This window comes from Schistocerca americana, chromosome 3 (genome assembly GCF_021461395.2).
Source record: "Schistocerca americana isolate TAMUIC-IGC-003095 chromosome 3, iqSchAmer2.1, whole genome shotgun sequence".
Classification (NCBI taxonomy): domain Eukaryota; kingdom Metazoa; phylum Arthropoda; class Insecta; order Orthoptera; family Acrididae; genus Schistocerca; species Schistocerca americana.
Genome location: NC_060121.1, coordinates 962,017,269 through 962,034,277, shown reverse-complemented (window position 1 = coordinate 962,034,277; position 17,009 = coordinate 962,017,269). Strand labels below are relative to the sequence as shown.

Sequence of the window (17,009 nt, the reverse complement as noted above, 5' to 3'; positions counted from 1 at the left end):
TATTACAGCTGCCACTTTATAATCAATTTCCGGAACACTACTTAAATTGTTCTCACTGACAGTCAATGTACTACCTACTGCCGTGTATACTGCTGATCTACTACTTGTGGGCGCACTCCTTTCTCTTAACACTGGCACACTCTCCCGCCGTTGATTATTCCACACGGAATTTTCATAACGACGACACCTCGGTTTTCTACTGTTATTGGGCCGCCAAAATTTCTCCACGCCCGGTCGGCCCCTCACCGGCGCGGCTAATGGTTTCCCTGTCTCGTCCCAGCAGATACGCTCCCCGGATGCTGCTGAGGCGGCTGATCACACCCCCTGGCATTATTACTATTCTGTGAAGCCCGTATCACGTTAGTATGATACTGGTTTCCGTCATTCCTGTTATTATTTGCATTGTACCGATTGTTATTACGGTCCGGACCATTATTGTTATTGCTGCCATGGTTGCGGTATGCATTATTCCCGTGGTTATCGTTGTTGTGGTTGCTGTGGTACCCGTTGTTGTTACCACGGCCTCTACTACTGTCGCGATTATTGCGCCAATTGTCCTCGTCCTCCACTCTTTCCAGGAAATCATTGATTGTCCTGTAATTGCTTCCTACGTAGCGTTTTGTATCATCTGGAAGCTTTTTGTAGAGTTCCCAGACTATTTCGGATTCCGAGCGGCGATCACGCAAATATTCCAACTTGCGGATCCAGCCCTCACAAAACTCCTTCATCGAGCCGCGCGAATTCGCATCGAAAGGCCTCGATACGACAAATTCGCGCCAGACACTTTGCTGTTTTTGCTCTGACCAGTATTCAGCCAGAAACAAATTTTTAAACTCGTCAAAAGTCAGGTTCGTAATGTTGAGGTTTAAGCCCCAACGCTTGGCATCACCAGCCAACACATCAATAACCGCATTAATTTTTCTCTCATTAGTCCATGATCTGGGTAAAACTCTTTCACAATTTTTAATGAAATCCGTCGCGTGTATACCGCCTTTTTTCAAGGGGTCGAACCGCTCCTCTTTCGTCAACAATTCCGAACTATGTGCACAGATTGGCACATAGCTCTGTTTTTCGTCAAGTTTCTTTTCTAATTCCGACACTCTCGTAATTACTTGGCAAGTGGTTGTCGCAAGCGTTTCCACTTCCCTCTTTTTCTCTTCGCAGGTATTAGCCTGCTCCCTCACTTTAGTGTCTACTTTGGACACTAAAGCCTTTAAAGTTTCCACCTTCTGTTGATCCTCTTTTTTCACTAATTGAATTTGTTCCGTCACCTTATTCTCGATGATCGGAGCAACTGCTTCTCCTACACTTTTCTCGATTCTGCTAATTTCGGAATCAAAACGAGTATTTATGCTCGCAATTTCCGCCTGAACGCCTATCATTTCCTGTTTAAGATTACCGATTTCGGTATTAATTACAACAATATCTTCTTTGATTTTATCAACTTTTGTATTAACAACTCCAACATTGTTGTTAACAACATTAATAGCTTTGTTCTGATTGTCTAGCTTTCGTTCAATTTTTTCAGACTGAGCTTCTTGCTTGGCAGACAGAGCTATAATTTCTGCCGATTGACTCTTGATTTCATTAATCAAAACATTCAATAAATCAGTTAAATTCCCGGAGACTACCGGTTTTACTTCCGTAGCTGGTTCCTCTATACATGTTCCCCCGTATTCATCATCAAGGGGTACAGATTTGATTTTCGCTTCCGATTCCGAAACATTTTCTAAAGTTTGGAATTCCATTTCTGCTCTTTGTTGCGTTTCGGCGGTCGCGTCTTTCATGCTAGCCGCCTGCCCCTGAACAATGGGTACCGCGGTGCGCGTTTCCCACTGTTCGACCGATTGTTCCGTATCCAAGTCTACCAAATTTTGGTAATTGTTGCCTTCACTCATTTTAATAATTTTCAATATAAATGCCAAACCTCAAATATAATTAGGATTACTCCCACTACTTATTCTCGCTGACGTAACGGCCTGTACGTAACCAGTACTTTGTTACGAGATTTGCACAATGCAAAATTCGTGTCCAGAACAACCTCAAATCCGAAGATTGTCCTGTCACCAGGTCGCCACGTGTAACCTCCCCCCTCACTTATCGACCTTAATGACAGTGAGAAATTAAACCGCGTGTACCTAATGGGAGTTTTGGAAAAGCAATCGTCACCGAAGTTAACCTGTCGGTAAAGAGGGAGGAAAGGGTTACATCTAAATGAAAGGAAATGTGCTAATGAAACTGGTGGAAATTAATTTTGAAAAGGGGTAAAGTTAATAAAGAAAGTAAATGTGCGGCCGTTACGTTAACAATTAACTAGCGGTAATTAGGTATTTGAGATTTGGGGGAAATCACGGTCGCCAGTCCTAAGGACAATTACTATAGTAACTGAAAAAGAAAGGTTATTACACATATAATAAACACTAGAAGCGTGGCAACTGAAGGTTGGCACGTGTAGTGTGAAAACTGAAAGTTTGTCAGAAGTAATAAATTTCGCTACACTCTGACTTAATTTAGCAAAAGAATTAATAACCGGAAAATCGAAAGTTAATTTAGTGACTGAAGTGAATAGTGAGCTTTCTTTCTGAAGCACATCGAAATTCAGTAAAATACGGTTAGTCTTGGACTACCTCAACAATCATTTCAAAAACTACTTGAATCTACGCAATTTAGAAATAAGAGATTTAACTTTGAACTTGAATTAAATGATCCTGAACAATTAACAATAGTAAAATTTAGTACGTACCAAGCTGAGCTGCAGTCACAGGTAAGCTAAAATACGGTAACAAAGCTCGCACTCTTAATTCGTGCTTGTGTAATCTGAATATTGTAGCCAGCTATTAATGCCATAATTGAACTTTGAAATTAAAGCAGTGAAAACGAGTTAGCTATATTACTTTAATGCTGGCGTTTGAATTTCAACGACACTCGGGTTCATTTCGGAAAAGGAAGGGACCCTGCTTGGCAATGCAATTGGGACAATGAGCAACAAAGGTTCATGCTAAGTTGCTGTAATTTTGCGAGGCAAATGGAACAATTTGAAAAGCTGAGGTCTGCCATACAGTTCTGAAACTTTACGTGCTTTTAGTCTTCCTTGTTGGTTGATTGAAGGTTTGAAGCCGTCGATCGAGGAGGTGGCGACAGTCACTCATTGTCGGCCGTCGCTGTTGCAGAAGCTGGATGTTGGCGCGCCTTCTTCTCGACACGGTCACCAGGCGAAACGGGCTCTTGATGTGCGCTAGCTAATGCTTCCCGTCCGCGACACCATGTCAGAAACTATCATCGCGAGTCGAGCGCAATTACATGCTGCCAAACCCCGAAAGCGCGGCAACTCGCGGGAGCGTCACACAACACACCTGCTCCACTCGCTACTCCAGCCAGACCCTGACTTACTGTTCTGCCCGCGCTCCACGCGGCAGAGTTAAGACTACCAAAGATCCTACACACTTTGAGTCTTCACACGACCTATCGATGTAATCGTTCGATAGCAGTTTTCCCTAGGCAAGACCCAGCGTAAAAATACAAATAATATTTACGAAACAAACCAATTATACATCGACATAAGTGCATAAATATAAATATATCCAAACAGTAAAGCAATTACAATATATAAAGAGACAGAAATGTCATATCTTGAGGTAACAAAACAAGGAAAAAAAATAATAGTACAATAGATGGAAATAGGAGGATATGCATTTCCGGCGTTACACAGGGTGCACGCCAACATGCGGTGTATGCGCCCGTAAAGAGACAGGAGGGGCCGTAGGGTCGACCTCCATCGCGTCGGGGTACCCGACGGGCGAAGACGACATCTGGTCCGGAGCGGGCAAGAGTTCCATGTCGGAGGACAGCTGGTCACGGGAAGCGATCGGCGGCGCGTGACCCAGGGAGGCGCTTGGCGGCTGCAGCGAAGCGTCCACTGCGGGCGTCGCCGGCGGGAGAACAGGCGGCGGCGGCGGCGCGTCACCATGGGGCAAAATGGAAGGCAGCGTCGGTAACACCTGGGGATGAGGCGAGCCAGTAGATGGGTCCCCAGGGCGCTGACCGGACGGCACCGTCGCTGAAAGCAGACGGGGAGCGGCAGAACCCGTGCGACGACAGAGGCGCAACTGATTGAGATGCCGACGCACCTCACCAGAGGCCCCCAAAACCAGATACATAGCGCGGCCGAGGCAGCGAAGAATGCGCCATGCGAGACAACGCCGTGAACCTCGATAGTTGCGATAGTATACAACGTCGCCTGGAGCAAAGCAGGCGTCTGCCGCTGCACAGGAACCTGATGCGGCGGATGCAGCGAAGACATCAAGGTTCGATGAGGACGACCATGGAGCAACTCAGCCGGCGAGCGACCATCTCGGGGCTGAGAGCGATACGAAGACAAAAAGATCAATAACGCGTCCTCCCGAGAATGCGACTGTTTCAACTTCAACATCTGTGACTTGAAAGTCCGGACCAATCGTTCAGCGGCACCGTTTGACTGGGGCGAAAACGGCGCGGATGTCAGATGTTGAATACCATTGGCCTTGCAGAATGACTGAAATTCTGCGGACGTGAATTGTGGGCCATTGTCGGAAACAATAGTCTGTGGAAGACCTTCAATGCTAAAGGTAGCGGATAACGCTTGGATGGTAGCAGACGACGTCATGGAAGACATCCGGACAACAAAAGGAAAATTACTGAATGAATCTACCACTACCAACCATCGAGCATTCCAGAATGGACCTGCAAAATCGATGTGCAAGCGTTGCCAAGGGGAAGTGGCTTTCGGCAATGCAAAGAATTTCCGCGGTGGTGCGGATTGTTGTTCGGCACACGCCATGCAAGAAGAGATCATATTCGTAATCGTAGCATCGATTCCGAACCAAGTACAGTGCTGACGAGCAAGTTGTTTCGTTCGCACTATACCCCAGTGTCCTTGGTGGAGAAGCCGTAATACAGAGGACTGTAACGAACGTGGGACCACGACCCTGGACTGATCATTATCAGAACGCAACAGCAAAACACCACGTCGAACAAAAAGACTCCCCTTGTGAGCAAAAAATCGGCGAACCAACGGATCCTCGATCCGTGATTTCGACAAGAGCCATTGCGTAGCAACAAAACGCAGTACGGTAGCAAGGACAGGGTCAGCAGCTGTGGCTGTAGCTACACGACGAAAATCAATCGGAAACGATTCGACCACGTCATCGGTTTCCGAATCAATGAACATGCAAGCAAGTGCGGAAGAATCGAATGCTCTATCCTCAGCAACAGGCAAACGGGACAACGCATCGGCGTTTCCGTGCTTAGCAGTGGACCGATACAAGATATCGTAGCGGTACTGCGAGAGGAAAATAGACCAGCGAATGAATTTCTGCGCTGTACGTGGAGGTACAGGCTTGTTCGGATGAAATAGCGATGTCAAAGGTTTGTGGTCGGTGATGACGGTATAGTGACGACCATACAAGAAATCATGAAACTTCGTAACACCAAATACGAGAGCCAAAGCTTCTTTCTCAATCTGTGAATAATTTCTTTGCGCAGACGAGAGCAATTTGGACGCAAAGGCAATAGGGCGATCAAGCGATCCATCTTTGTGCGCAAGCACATCTCCGATCCCGAAATCCGATGCATCTACCATCAACAGAAGGGGTTTCTGGGGATCGAATGGCGTAAGGCAAGTATTGGAAAGCAACGCCGATTTCAACTGGCGAAAGGCGCGTTCGCATTCCGTCGTCCAGACGAACGGAACACCTTTACAGCGTAAGCGATGAAGCGGAGCTGAAATGGAAGAGGCATGGGAAACATATCTATGGTAGTAATTAATTTTACCCAGCACACTCTGTAGCTGCTTCAAATTCTGCGGCGAAGGCAAGTCTTGTATGGCACAGAGGTGTTCTGGGCTGGGATGTATGACTTGGGCATTGATTACATGTCCCAAATATGGTAAGTCACGAGCAAAAAACACACATTTGTCCTTCCGCAAGTGAAGACCATTTTGTCGCAAGACCTGAAATAATGTTCTGAGATTGGATAAATGTTCTTCTTCTGTCTTTCCAGAGATCACAATATCGTCCAGATAGTTTGCTGCAGTAGGGACCGAGGCACAAACAGTTTGCAGATATTGCTGAAACAATGCAGGGGCGGATGCACACCCAAATGGCAGTCTCTTGAATCGGTACAAACCAAGATGCGTGTTAACCACCAAGACGCACTGGGATTCGTCGTCCACAGGTATTTGCAAGTACGCATCTGCTAGGTCCAACTTCGAAAAATATTTACCCGGGCACAGTTTGTCAAAAAGATCTTCCGGGCGGGGTAAAGGATAAGTTGCAATCACTAGCTGTGGATTCACTGTTGCCTTGAAGTCCACACAAAGTCTCAATTTTCCGGAAGGTTTTGGTAAAATTACTAAGGGTGATGCCCAGAGAGAAGCCTGCACACGTTCAATCACACCTTGTGATTCCAACTCGTGTAATATTCTTGCGACCTCATCACGCAATGTGTGGGGAACATTGCGCGCTCGGAAAAATTTCGGTTGCGCGTTTACTTTCAGTTCCAAATGTGCTTCATAGTTCTTAGCGCAACCTAGGCCCAGTGCAAAAATGTCTGCAAATTCTTCACATAGACGAGAAACACTGTCTGAAGGCACAGTCTGGTTCACTGATAGGACCTGATTGACGATAGACAAGTTAAACAACTGAAATAAATCTAAACCAAACAAGTTCACTGCAGCAGAAGAACGAAGGACGTAAAAAGACACAAGTTTTGTTTGTCCCTTGTATGTTGCAAGAAGGCTGCACTGTCCTAACACAGGGATCTTGTGACATGAATATGTAGTTAACTTAACATTTGCGGCACGCGAGGGAAGTGTGCCCAGTTGTTTGTACGTGTCTTTATTGATCAATGAAACTGCAGCTCCTGTATCGAGCTGGAATGGTATCACGTGGCCATGAATGTCCAAGTCTACAAAAGGTTTATTGTCCTGCTGACGACAAGAGCGACTGTCTTGTGCAACGTGAACAGACACTGGTACAGAATCACTTGCTAATTGACGTGATTTCCGGCGACGTCGACGCACACTTTTTGTGGGACGAACACAGTCACTGTTAGAGAGAGGGGCACTGGGCGGAGTGGAATGAACTACATGAATTTCCATGGGCGAAGGTTCACAAGCCTGAGTATTCTTGGTTCGATTCCGGCGCGAAGCAAAGGGCCTGGAATGGTTGTTAGTGTCCGGTCCAAGCTTCTTCTGGCAAACACTTTGAACATGTCCTATTTTATTACAGAAAATGCAAATATCTTGGCGTGATGGGCAATTCTCACGCGAATGTCTAGTAGCACACCGCGGGCATGATTTTAGCACTGCATTTGCTTGCCGCCGCGGGACACGTGGTTGAGAGCTTGGCAGCAGCTGCGCGGACGAGCGCGAGGGCTGTTTACTGTTCCGTGCAGCGCGCCCGGCGGGCCGGTTAACGTGACACATGGCTGGCGAAGTTGCAAATGATTCCTGAGCAAAGTCAAGTGTGTCTTGTCGATCCAATATGTCTCTCACTTGTTGAAGGGAGGGACTGACTAGTTTCAAAATCTGTTCCCTTACACGAACATCAGAAACGTTCTGTGCAATTGCATCACATACCATTGTATTGAATAAGGGAGTCCACATTCACACTCAAAAGCACAATCCCTAGTAAGGCCTTGCAAGGTTCCAACCCACTCCCGATTTGTTTGACGGGCCGTATGTTTTGTACGAAAGAAAGTATACGTTTTTGCAACTACATTGACAGATTCCTTGAAATATGCATCTAATGCAGACAAAATTTCTTCGTAGGACAGAGTTGCTACGTCGCGTCGGGGAAACAATTTCACTATCACACGGTACGTGTGCACGCCCACGGCGGAAAGAAGAAATGGCTGCTGCTCGTTACCTTGAATCCTGTAGGCGGCGAGATGGAATCCAAATTGGCGTGACCACTCCGTCCAGCTTTCCAGTACTGCGTCAAATGGATGAAAAGGTGGTGCAACAGCATGTTGTGGCTGCAGTAGCGGTGGAGCGGCGGCTGCCAAATCGTGTTGCATTGCACGATGACCCTGGACGAGCTGTCCAAGGGCATCCAATAAGGCCTGCGTCTGCTGATTCTGCAAGCGATAAAATTCGAACAGTACATCTGGAGATTGTGGCGAAGCCATGACACAAGTAAATTAGTTATATAGAAAGGAGACCGTTTGTATCCGAGTCGCCAGTTGTTGTGGACTGACCCGACAGCCAATCCACTAGGGCGGGTAGCCGAATAGCATGCGTTAAGCTCACGCAGGATGGCGTGAGGTCTGGAACAATAACGGAAATTATAGTAGCCAAAAATAGTACATAGCTTCTGGAATACTTAACTTTAATTCGTAATTGTAGAACATCGCTCTTGATGATACAGAAGTATAATAGCAATATAACAAAGGATAATGGCGCCTTGCTAGGTCGTAGCAAATGAAGTAGCTGAAGGCTATGCTAACTATCGTCTCGGCAAATGAGAGCGTATTTGTCAGAGTAGCATTGCTAGCAAAGTCGGCTGTACAACTGGGGCGAGTGCCAGGACGTCTCTCTAGACCTGCCGTGTGGTGGCGCTCGGTCTGCAATTACTGACAGTGGCGACACGCGGGTCCGACGTATACTAATGGACCGCGGCCGATTTAAACGCTACCACCTAGCAAGTGTGGTGTCTGGCGGTGACACAACATGTACCTGCTAACAAACTAAAAGTTAATTACGGAACTTTATGTTTTCGAGGTGACAATTAAAATCTAATGATTAACCCTCGACGTGGTGTCGACGTCAAAGAATTGCTAAAACAAGATGAAAGGATCAGTGAATGCAGCAAAATTATTAGCTAAAAATTGCATTTTTTTGACCCACGCACCTACCGTCTTCCTTCATTAAACACCTCTTCAGTTCTTACTTCAGCCGAAGTAAGTGGCCAAGCGGTTCTAGGCGCTACAGTCTGCAACCGCGCGACCGCTACAGTCGCAGGTTCGAATCCTGCCTCGGGCATGGATGTGTGTGATGTCCTTAGGTTAGTTAGGTTTACGTAGTTCTAAGTTCTAGGGGACTGATGACCTCAGAAGTTAAGTCCCGTAGTGCTCAGGGCCATCTGAACCACTGCACTCTTTGAACGTTCGACATTATTAGCAGTAGTGCATCGTTAATGGAACGTACACTCTCATGAAATAAAATATCAGTATACATTAAAAGTTAAGAAGCTTAACTGTAGTATGTTTTGCGCGTTGCCTACTTTACCAAAATTGTCTCTCATTGTCACTAAATGTCTACGAAACATTAGCGATGTTTGCTATTCGAGACATCCCGTATACTGTGAACAGGAAACACCACTAAATTGGCCACAAGTTGGTTTGCACTGTGCATCTTCTATGTGTGCGATTCCATTGTCGACTTATTTGGACAACTGTAAGGACTTACGAGTTGAGTATAGCCTCGAAATAGGTAGCTTAATTAAAGACAGCCAAAGAATAATTGTATAAATTGTACTGGGCAGAAAGTAGATCACATTCAGCAATAAATATCATTTTACAACCCTTTATCGTTAAAAATCCAATGTGTTTCCAAGTATCTCCTGTGCAGAAAAATCCTTAATTTGCGCGATTTGCTATTTGCTTAATTGGTCGCAGATGAAGGAATCGTAATGCAGAGAAAAGTAAAATCGAATATTCCTTCATTTATTGACCCATTGTTGCGCTTGTCGGTGTTAGCTATCTTCAGAATCCTGGTTCAGATAAAAACAAGAGGCTTACGTAGCTACTTGGTTGACTTGCAACGAACATGGTCATTAATAAATAATAATGAAGGAATACTGGAGTCTAGCTTCCTCTGCATTACAGCTCCTACATCTGTGACCATGCAAATCATTCACCATGGTTGCCTTTATGGCACAGATTTGTAAAATCCTTATGTTGCAGATTCCTTTGGGCGTATTCTTCGTTTTAAGCGACGCAAAGCAGGATGTGGAGAGCATCGGATGGATTCCCGTCACAGCCCTAATCTTCTACATTATGGTCTACTCGCCAGGTGAGCTTCTTAGTTGCTCATCAGCAATACCATCCTCATTCACTGGTATCATCATTAACTTATACAGGGTGTACTATTCATCTTGACCACCAAAATAACATTTGTCTAGAAGCAAAGTAAAAAATGTTTCTATACTACAAATATTACTTAGTTATCAGATGGAAATAAACCAACAAGATCACCTTTCTTGTAACTTAATTACGAAAATATGACTAGCAGTACGTCTTTTTTAAATAGCACCCCACATTTTTATTCGGTAATCCACTTCAGCTCCTCAACACCTGTTCAAAAATGTATCACCATGTGCACATACCGGAACTGAAAGCAAATAAATGGAAACAAAAGGAAATTGCGCACTACTCATTACGTCAACCGCGTCGTCAGTCAAAGGGTTTTGTGAATCCACCGTACATCAACGAAGAGAGGGTAGAAATTCTAATCGTGAATGGAGAATGTAAGTTAGTAGAAAAATAATTATTGCGATTACTTCTCTTATTTACAATACAGGTGCATGTAGTACAGTACTGTAGTAATTTAAAAAAAACGTCGTTTACTTAAAGACAGTCCTTGATTAAAAACTGCATCATCATTATTTTTCGGTTATTGTTTTTGAATGTAGGCACAATGCTACTTAGGTTGGTTGATTTGGGGGTGAGGACCAAACAGCGAGGTCATTGGTCCCACCAGATCAGCAAAGGATGGGGAAAGCAGTCGGCCGTGCTGTTTCGAAAGATCCATTCCGGAATTTGCCTCAAGCGATTTATGGAAAATCACGGAAAAGCTAAATCAGGATGGCCAGATGCGGATTTGAAACGTCGTCCTCCCGAAGGCGAGTCCAGTGTGTTAACAACTGCGCCACTTCGCTAGGTGCTATTTAGGAATTCTGCAAAGGGCTATGTACTGAAAAGAAGGAGAGTCAGAGTCAGTTTTGCGTTAGGTTTTTAATAATGACATGTTTACGTGAATGATCAAAGAAAAAGGGCTAGTGGTTTATTATATTTTCACTGTTGATACAATAAAATTGCTATATCAGGCATGAGGTTTTAATTTCTTCCTTCTTTATTACGACCTGTATTCGTAACACATTTTGCAAACAGTGTTTACGTATACCACTGAATGTACCTTTAAAATTATGTACAACACATAGTTCAGGAGATAAGACGTCATAAACAGCGAGCTGTGTGGTTACGAAACTGCAGGGCGCAATCCGCTAGATATGTAGGTCAAATGTGTACGCAAATATGTGTAGAATCTGTTAAATATTTGTGAAATATTTGCAACATTTGTGGGTAGAAACTCCTCTTAAACCCGTGGACCGATTTCAACTAAACAAGACGATATTACTTGCTATGTGGAAAAAAAAAAAAACACTGGGGGAGTAAGAATCAGCACCTCCTATTGGGGTAGGGGTGATAATGTAGAGAGAGAAGGGACTGGAAGGAAAGAGAAAGGGGAGAGAAGGAGATGGACAGAGGGGAAAAGAGGGGGTATGGTCAGAGTGATGAGGAGCAGATGGACAGAGAGACGAAAGAGGAGGAGATAGACAGAGAGAGGAGGAGGAGGAAATGACAGTACAGAGGAAGATATGGGCAGGTAGATGGGAGAGAAGGAGATGACAAAGGAAAGAGGAGGAACGTGGACAGAGAGTGAGGGGGAGAAGATGGATAGAGAAAGAGGGGAGAAGACAGATAGAGGGTACAGGAGGATATAGACAAAGGGGAAAAGACCATATCGATAGAGGAGGGAGGAGCAGATGGACAGACAAAAGAAAGAGGAGGAGATGCTCAGAGAGAAGGAAATGGATGGAAAAAGAAAAGAGGAAGAGATGGACAGAGACGTGAGTAGGAGGAGCTGGACAGTGAGAGGAGTAGGGGGAGAGGAACAAGAAGAGGGGGAGAAGATGATGGACAGAGATTTTGGGAGGAGGAGGTAAATTAAGATAGAGGGGATCAGGAGAAAGACGGGGTGAGGAGGAGGTAGAGGGAGAGAAGATTAACCCTAGAAGGGGGATAGGAGATGGACAAAAGGGGAACGAGCAGATGGACAGAAGGTAGAGAAGCAGATAGGCAGAGAGGAGGGGGAGAGAAACAGATTAAGAGAGGGAGGAGGAGATGGACAGTGGAAGGGAAGGGAGGAAATGGACTTATAGAAGACAGGAATAAATACATTCCCAGGCAATGCCAGTCACTCATCTAGTGTCCCTATAAAAGTATGAATGGAAACCAATACCTGTTCAGATATGGGTCAGTTTGTCCTTTCATTCCCATTGGTTTATTACATGGAAATAGACACTATAGGCCTTGCATTTCATTACCACGCATTCTGACACATCCTTCAGCCTTTCTTGGCAGGGAATCATGCTCTCTTTCGGAAACAACAGATTCCGTTCGAATTTCGTCACATGCTTTGGTCACACACTCCTATAACGTCTGCATATTGTCGATTGGTTGGGCATACGCCAATGCCCTTATATGTCCCCACAGCCAGAAATCCCACGGGTTCAATTCCGGTGAATGGTGAGTGTATGGTACAGGACCTCATCGACCTACCCTGTAGTGCGAGAACCACAGCCGTCTTTCTATAATGGTATCATTCTCCATTGGAAGTGATAATTTATTGAGCAGAAATCGGTGATACTCGACATCTGTTAACCTGTTTGGTAAAGTGTAAGGCCCCGTAAGTCTGTCACTAACAGTTCCTGTACATACACTGATACTGAAGCGACCCCGATGGCTCACCGCCATGATTGGTCGAGGATTTGCATCTGCCTACGGAGACGTATTATGGTAATTCGCTAGGTTATGTTTTGTGGGTCCTGTCTCACCTATAAATAAAATGGAGGCTGGTATTTGCATGTCTTCAGTGGTCCATATCTCAGCAGGTATTGGTTTCCGGACAAGTAATTGCAGGAACTTTCCTTCAGTGTCTGATCAATACTAGCTTCTGTAGGAATATGTGACACGTTATTTTAAGGACCGTTTGTCTAAAAGTGAGCCGGGATTCCACCAAAAACTTTCGAAGCAGGTAGTATGGGCAAGAACAAAAAAATCCAGTAAACGTGGGTTCTACAGTATGTACATTTAGGACTATGAAAGGTTTTTCATCTTCGCTACTGGGAAACACATCTCTTCTACTAAACAAGTGATGTCCTTAGGTTAGTTAGGTTTAAGTAATTCTAAGTTCTAGGGGACTGATGACCATAGATGTTAAGTCCCATAGTGGTCAGAGCCATTTGAACCATTTGAACTAAACAAGTGCTCATAGATCTTAAGAGACCCATTTTATAGCCCACATTCATTGGATATTTTTTTCCTTGTTTTGGTCCACACCCTTGCTTGCACCGGTATTTTGACTGATTTGACGCGGATCGCCACAAATCGCTCTCCTGCGCTAGCCTTTTCATGCAGTTTTCCCCCTCTACAGCTCCCTCTAGTACCATGCAGGACGTTCGGTGAGATGTCCTATCATCCCGTTTTCGTTCTCATATGTTCTTTTCTTCGCGAATTCTGGGTAGAACCTCCTCGTTTTTTATCGTATCAGGCCACTTAATTTTCAAAATTATTCTGTAACATCACAACCAAAACCGTTACAATTTGATTATACTCTAATTTCCCACTGTTCATGATTCACTACCATACAGTGCTGCGCTCGAAACGTACATGCTCAGAATTTTTTTTCCTATGGCCTATGTTTGATACCAGTAAATTCCTTTTCGTCAGGAATTCTCTCATTGGTGGTGCTAGACTGTTTTTATGGCCTTCTTGTTTCGTCCGTTATAGAATATTTTTCTTCCAAGTTCGTACAACTCATTAACTACTCCGTGATCGCGTTTTGATATTAAGCTTCTCGCTAGTCTCATTTCTTCTGCTTCTTATTGTTTTTGTCTTTTTCTGGTTGGTCCGTACTACATCCACCCGAAATAAGGAAAGCAAAGACCTTGCAGCAGAAGAGACGTGTTACACAGTTCTGAAGATCAGAAAGTGCTCATAGCTCTTAGCGTAAGCATGTTAGATCCCATGTTTACTAGATATTTGTTCGTGCTTTGGTGCATACTGTCATCTATGAAAGTTTGTCGGTAGAGTTCTGGCTCGCCCTATTCAGGGTGTTACAAAAAGGTACGGCCAAACTTTCAGGAAACATTCCTCACACACAAATAAAGAAAAGATGTTATGTGGACATGTGTCCGGAAACGCTTAATTTCCAAGTTAGAGCTCATTTTAGTTCCGTCAGTATGTACTGTACATCTTCGATTCACCACCAGTTGGCCCAATTGAAGGAAGGTAATGTTGACTTCGGTGCTTGTGTTGACATGCGACTCATTGCTCTAGAGTACTAGCATCAAGCACATCAGTACGTAGCATCAACAGGTTAGTGTTCATCACGAACGTGGTTTTGCAGTCAGTGCAATGTTTACAAATGCGGAGTTGGCAGATGCCCATTTGATGTATGGATTAGCACGGGGCAATAGCCGTGGCGCGGTACGTTTGTATCGAGACAGATTTCCAGAACGAAGGTGTCCCGACAGAAAGACGTCGAAGCAATTGATCGGCGTCTTAGGGAGCACGGAACATTCCAGCCAATGACCCGCGACTGGGGAAGACCTAGAACGACGAGGACACCTGCAATGGACGAGGCAATTCTTCGTGCAGTTGACGATAACCCTAATGTCAGCGTCAGGCTGCTGTATAAGGTAACGTTGACCACGTCACTGTATGGAGAGTGCTACGGGAGAACCAGTTGCTTCCCTATCATGTATAGCGTGTGCAGACACTATCAGCAGGTGATTGGCCTCCACGGGTACACTTCTGCGAATGGTTCATCCAACAATGTGTCAATCCTCATTTCAGTGCAAATGTTCTCTTTACGGATGAGGCTTCATTCCAACGTGATCAAATTGTAAATTTTCACTATCAACATGTGTGGGCTAACGAGAATCCGCACGCAATTGTGCAATCACGTCATCAACACAGATATTCTGTGAACTTTTGGGCAGGCATTGTTGGTGATGTCTTGATTGGGCTCCATGTTCTTCCACCTACGCTCAATGGAGCATGTTATCATGATTTCGTACAGGAGACTCTACCTGTGCTGCTAGAACATGTGCCTTTACAAGTGCGACACAACATGTGGTTCATGCACGATGGAGCTCCTGCACATTTCAGTCAAAGTGTTCGTACGCTTCTCAACAACAGATTCGGTGATCGATAGATTGGTAGATTCCATGGCCTCCACGCTCTCCTGACCTCAACCCTCTTGACTTTCATTTATGGGGGCATTTGAAAGCTCTTGTCTACGCAACCCCGGTACCAAATGTAGAGACTCTTCGTGCTTGTATTGTGGACGGCTGTGATACAATACGCCATTCTCCAGTGCATCAGGGATTCCATGCGATGGAGGGTGGATGCATGTATCCTCGCTAACGGAGGACATTTTGAACATTTCCTGTAACAAAGTCTTTTAAGTCACGCTGGTACGTTCTGTTGCTGCATGTTTTCATTCCATGATTAATGTGATTTGAAGAGAAGTAATAAAATGAGCTCTAACATGGAAAGTAAGCGTTTCCGGACACATGTCCACATAACATATTTTGTTTCTTTGTGTGTGAGGAATGTTTCCTGAAAGTTTGGCCGTACCTTTTTGTAACACCCTGTATATGCAAAAAAAAATCTGTATTGACACAATGTATGTAGAGTTTGGTGTCTTTGTTTCAGGTTACGGCTCCCTATCATTCACGGTATCTGGCGAAGTCTTCCCACCCAACGTGAAGATCGTGGCGATGCCGATGGCCGCATGCGTGTCTTGGTTCATGTCCTTCATAGTCACCAGGTTCTACGAAGACATCGCCCTCGCAGTGGGAAACGGGGGTCCCTTCTTCGTGTTCGCGGGATGCGCACTACTCGTAATGATTTACGTCTACTTTGTGGTGCCGGAGACGAAGGGGAAGACCCTTGAGGAAATACAAGAGATGCTCGGCGAGGAGAAGGGCGCGCCCTTCGGACCTGTGCTGCCAGCGATCGGTAGTTAGAGAACTCTGCTGTGCAATATTCTGTGCCGGGAGCTGCTTCGTTATGTGGAAGTGTTAGTAGACAGTGGCTTCTTCTTGTGTTAGTATGTCCAGAGTTGCCAATACTTCGATGGAGCACCTCAAGAAGAAGAAGCATGCAACGCTGTTACTAGGGAATTATTTCAGAAGTAAGAACACAGAAAATGCACCGTCTGTTTCATTATTAGACGTGATCTATACGTGTAGTGGCTCAGAGGGAAATAGTTCAAAGTGTGAACAGTTGAAGTCGACATTTACGACAGAACGTGACGCTACGTAGCTGTCTAATTACATTCGCTTGGAACCGAGATGACTTCAATTGTCTTTGAGAAAGAACCGCTCATCAGCGCCACGACCAGTTCCTTTCTCCCACACTCAGAACTCCTTCTCCAAAGGTGTCATCGGGATGCTAAGCTATAGCCATTGAACTCTTCAAAGATATTTTATGGCAGTGGAATGTCTTCCATGTATCGCTAGCAGTTAACTTCCAGTGTCAAAATGACACATTCTGTACTCCAGTATGGATAATTTAGAACAACTTTTTTGTCTTGTGCTACCAATGCAAGAGATACTTGTACTGGCCGAACCTTGCATGTAAAGAAGAAGAAACGTAGATAGCAATGACGAAAGACTACTACATTTTATACATCACCAACGATACTCTACAACATCCTTTTTACATTTTCATCAACGGTCCTGCACCAGCAGCGCAAAAGCTTTCAGTATCGCCCGTTATTTTGATGCAAATAACGAGAAATTTAAATGGAAACGTTGACGTCTGGAATTCTGCGCTCTTGTTTCCGCCAAATAACAACTTCCTTATTGTTATTTCCTTTTTAAGATCACTGTTCACCCCTGATTCTCTTCATTTAGCTCCTATGACTTTCTTCTGATAATAGAGATCTACGTCATATG

The 17,009-nt window shown here is 44.8% G+C and overlaps 1 protein-coding gene across 1 annotated transcript in view; it reads left to right on the top strand.

Moving 5' to 3' along the window:
- Window positions 1-16,286, top strand: part of LOC124606592 (facilitated trehalose transporter Tret1-2 homolog) — a 74,462-nt gene extending 58,176 nt beyond the window's left edge. Inside the window, exons 5-6 of the mRNA XM_047138577.1 lie at window positions 9,943-10,051; window positions 15,763-16,286. Of these exons, the coding sequence (XP_046994533.1) occupies window positions 9,943-10,051; window positions 15,763-16,076 (423 nt within the window). The 3' untranslated portion in view covers window positions 16,077-16,286. The remainder of the gene's footprint in view (window positions 1-9,942; window positions 10,052-15,762) is intronic.
- The last annotated feature ends 723 nt before the right edge of the window (window positions 16,287-17,009 follow it).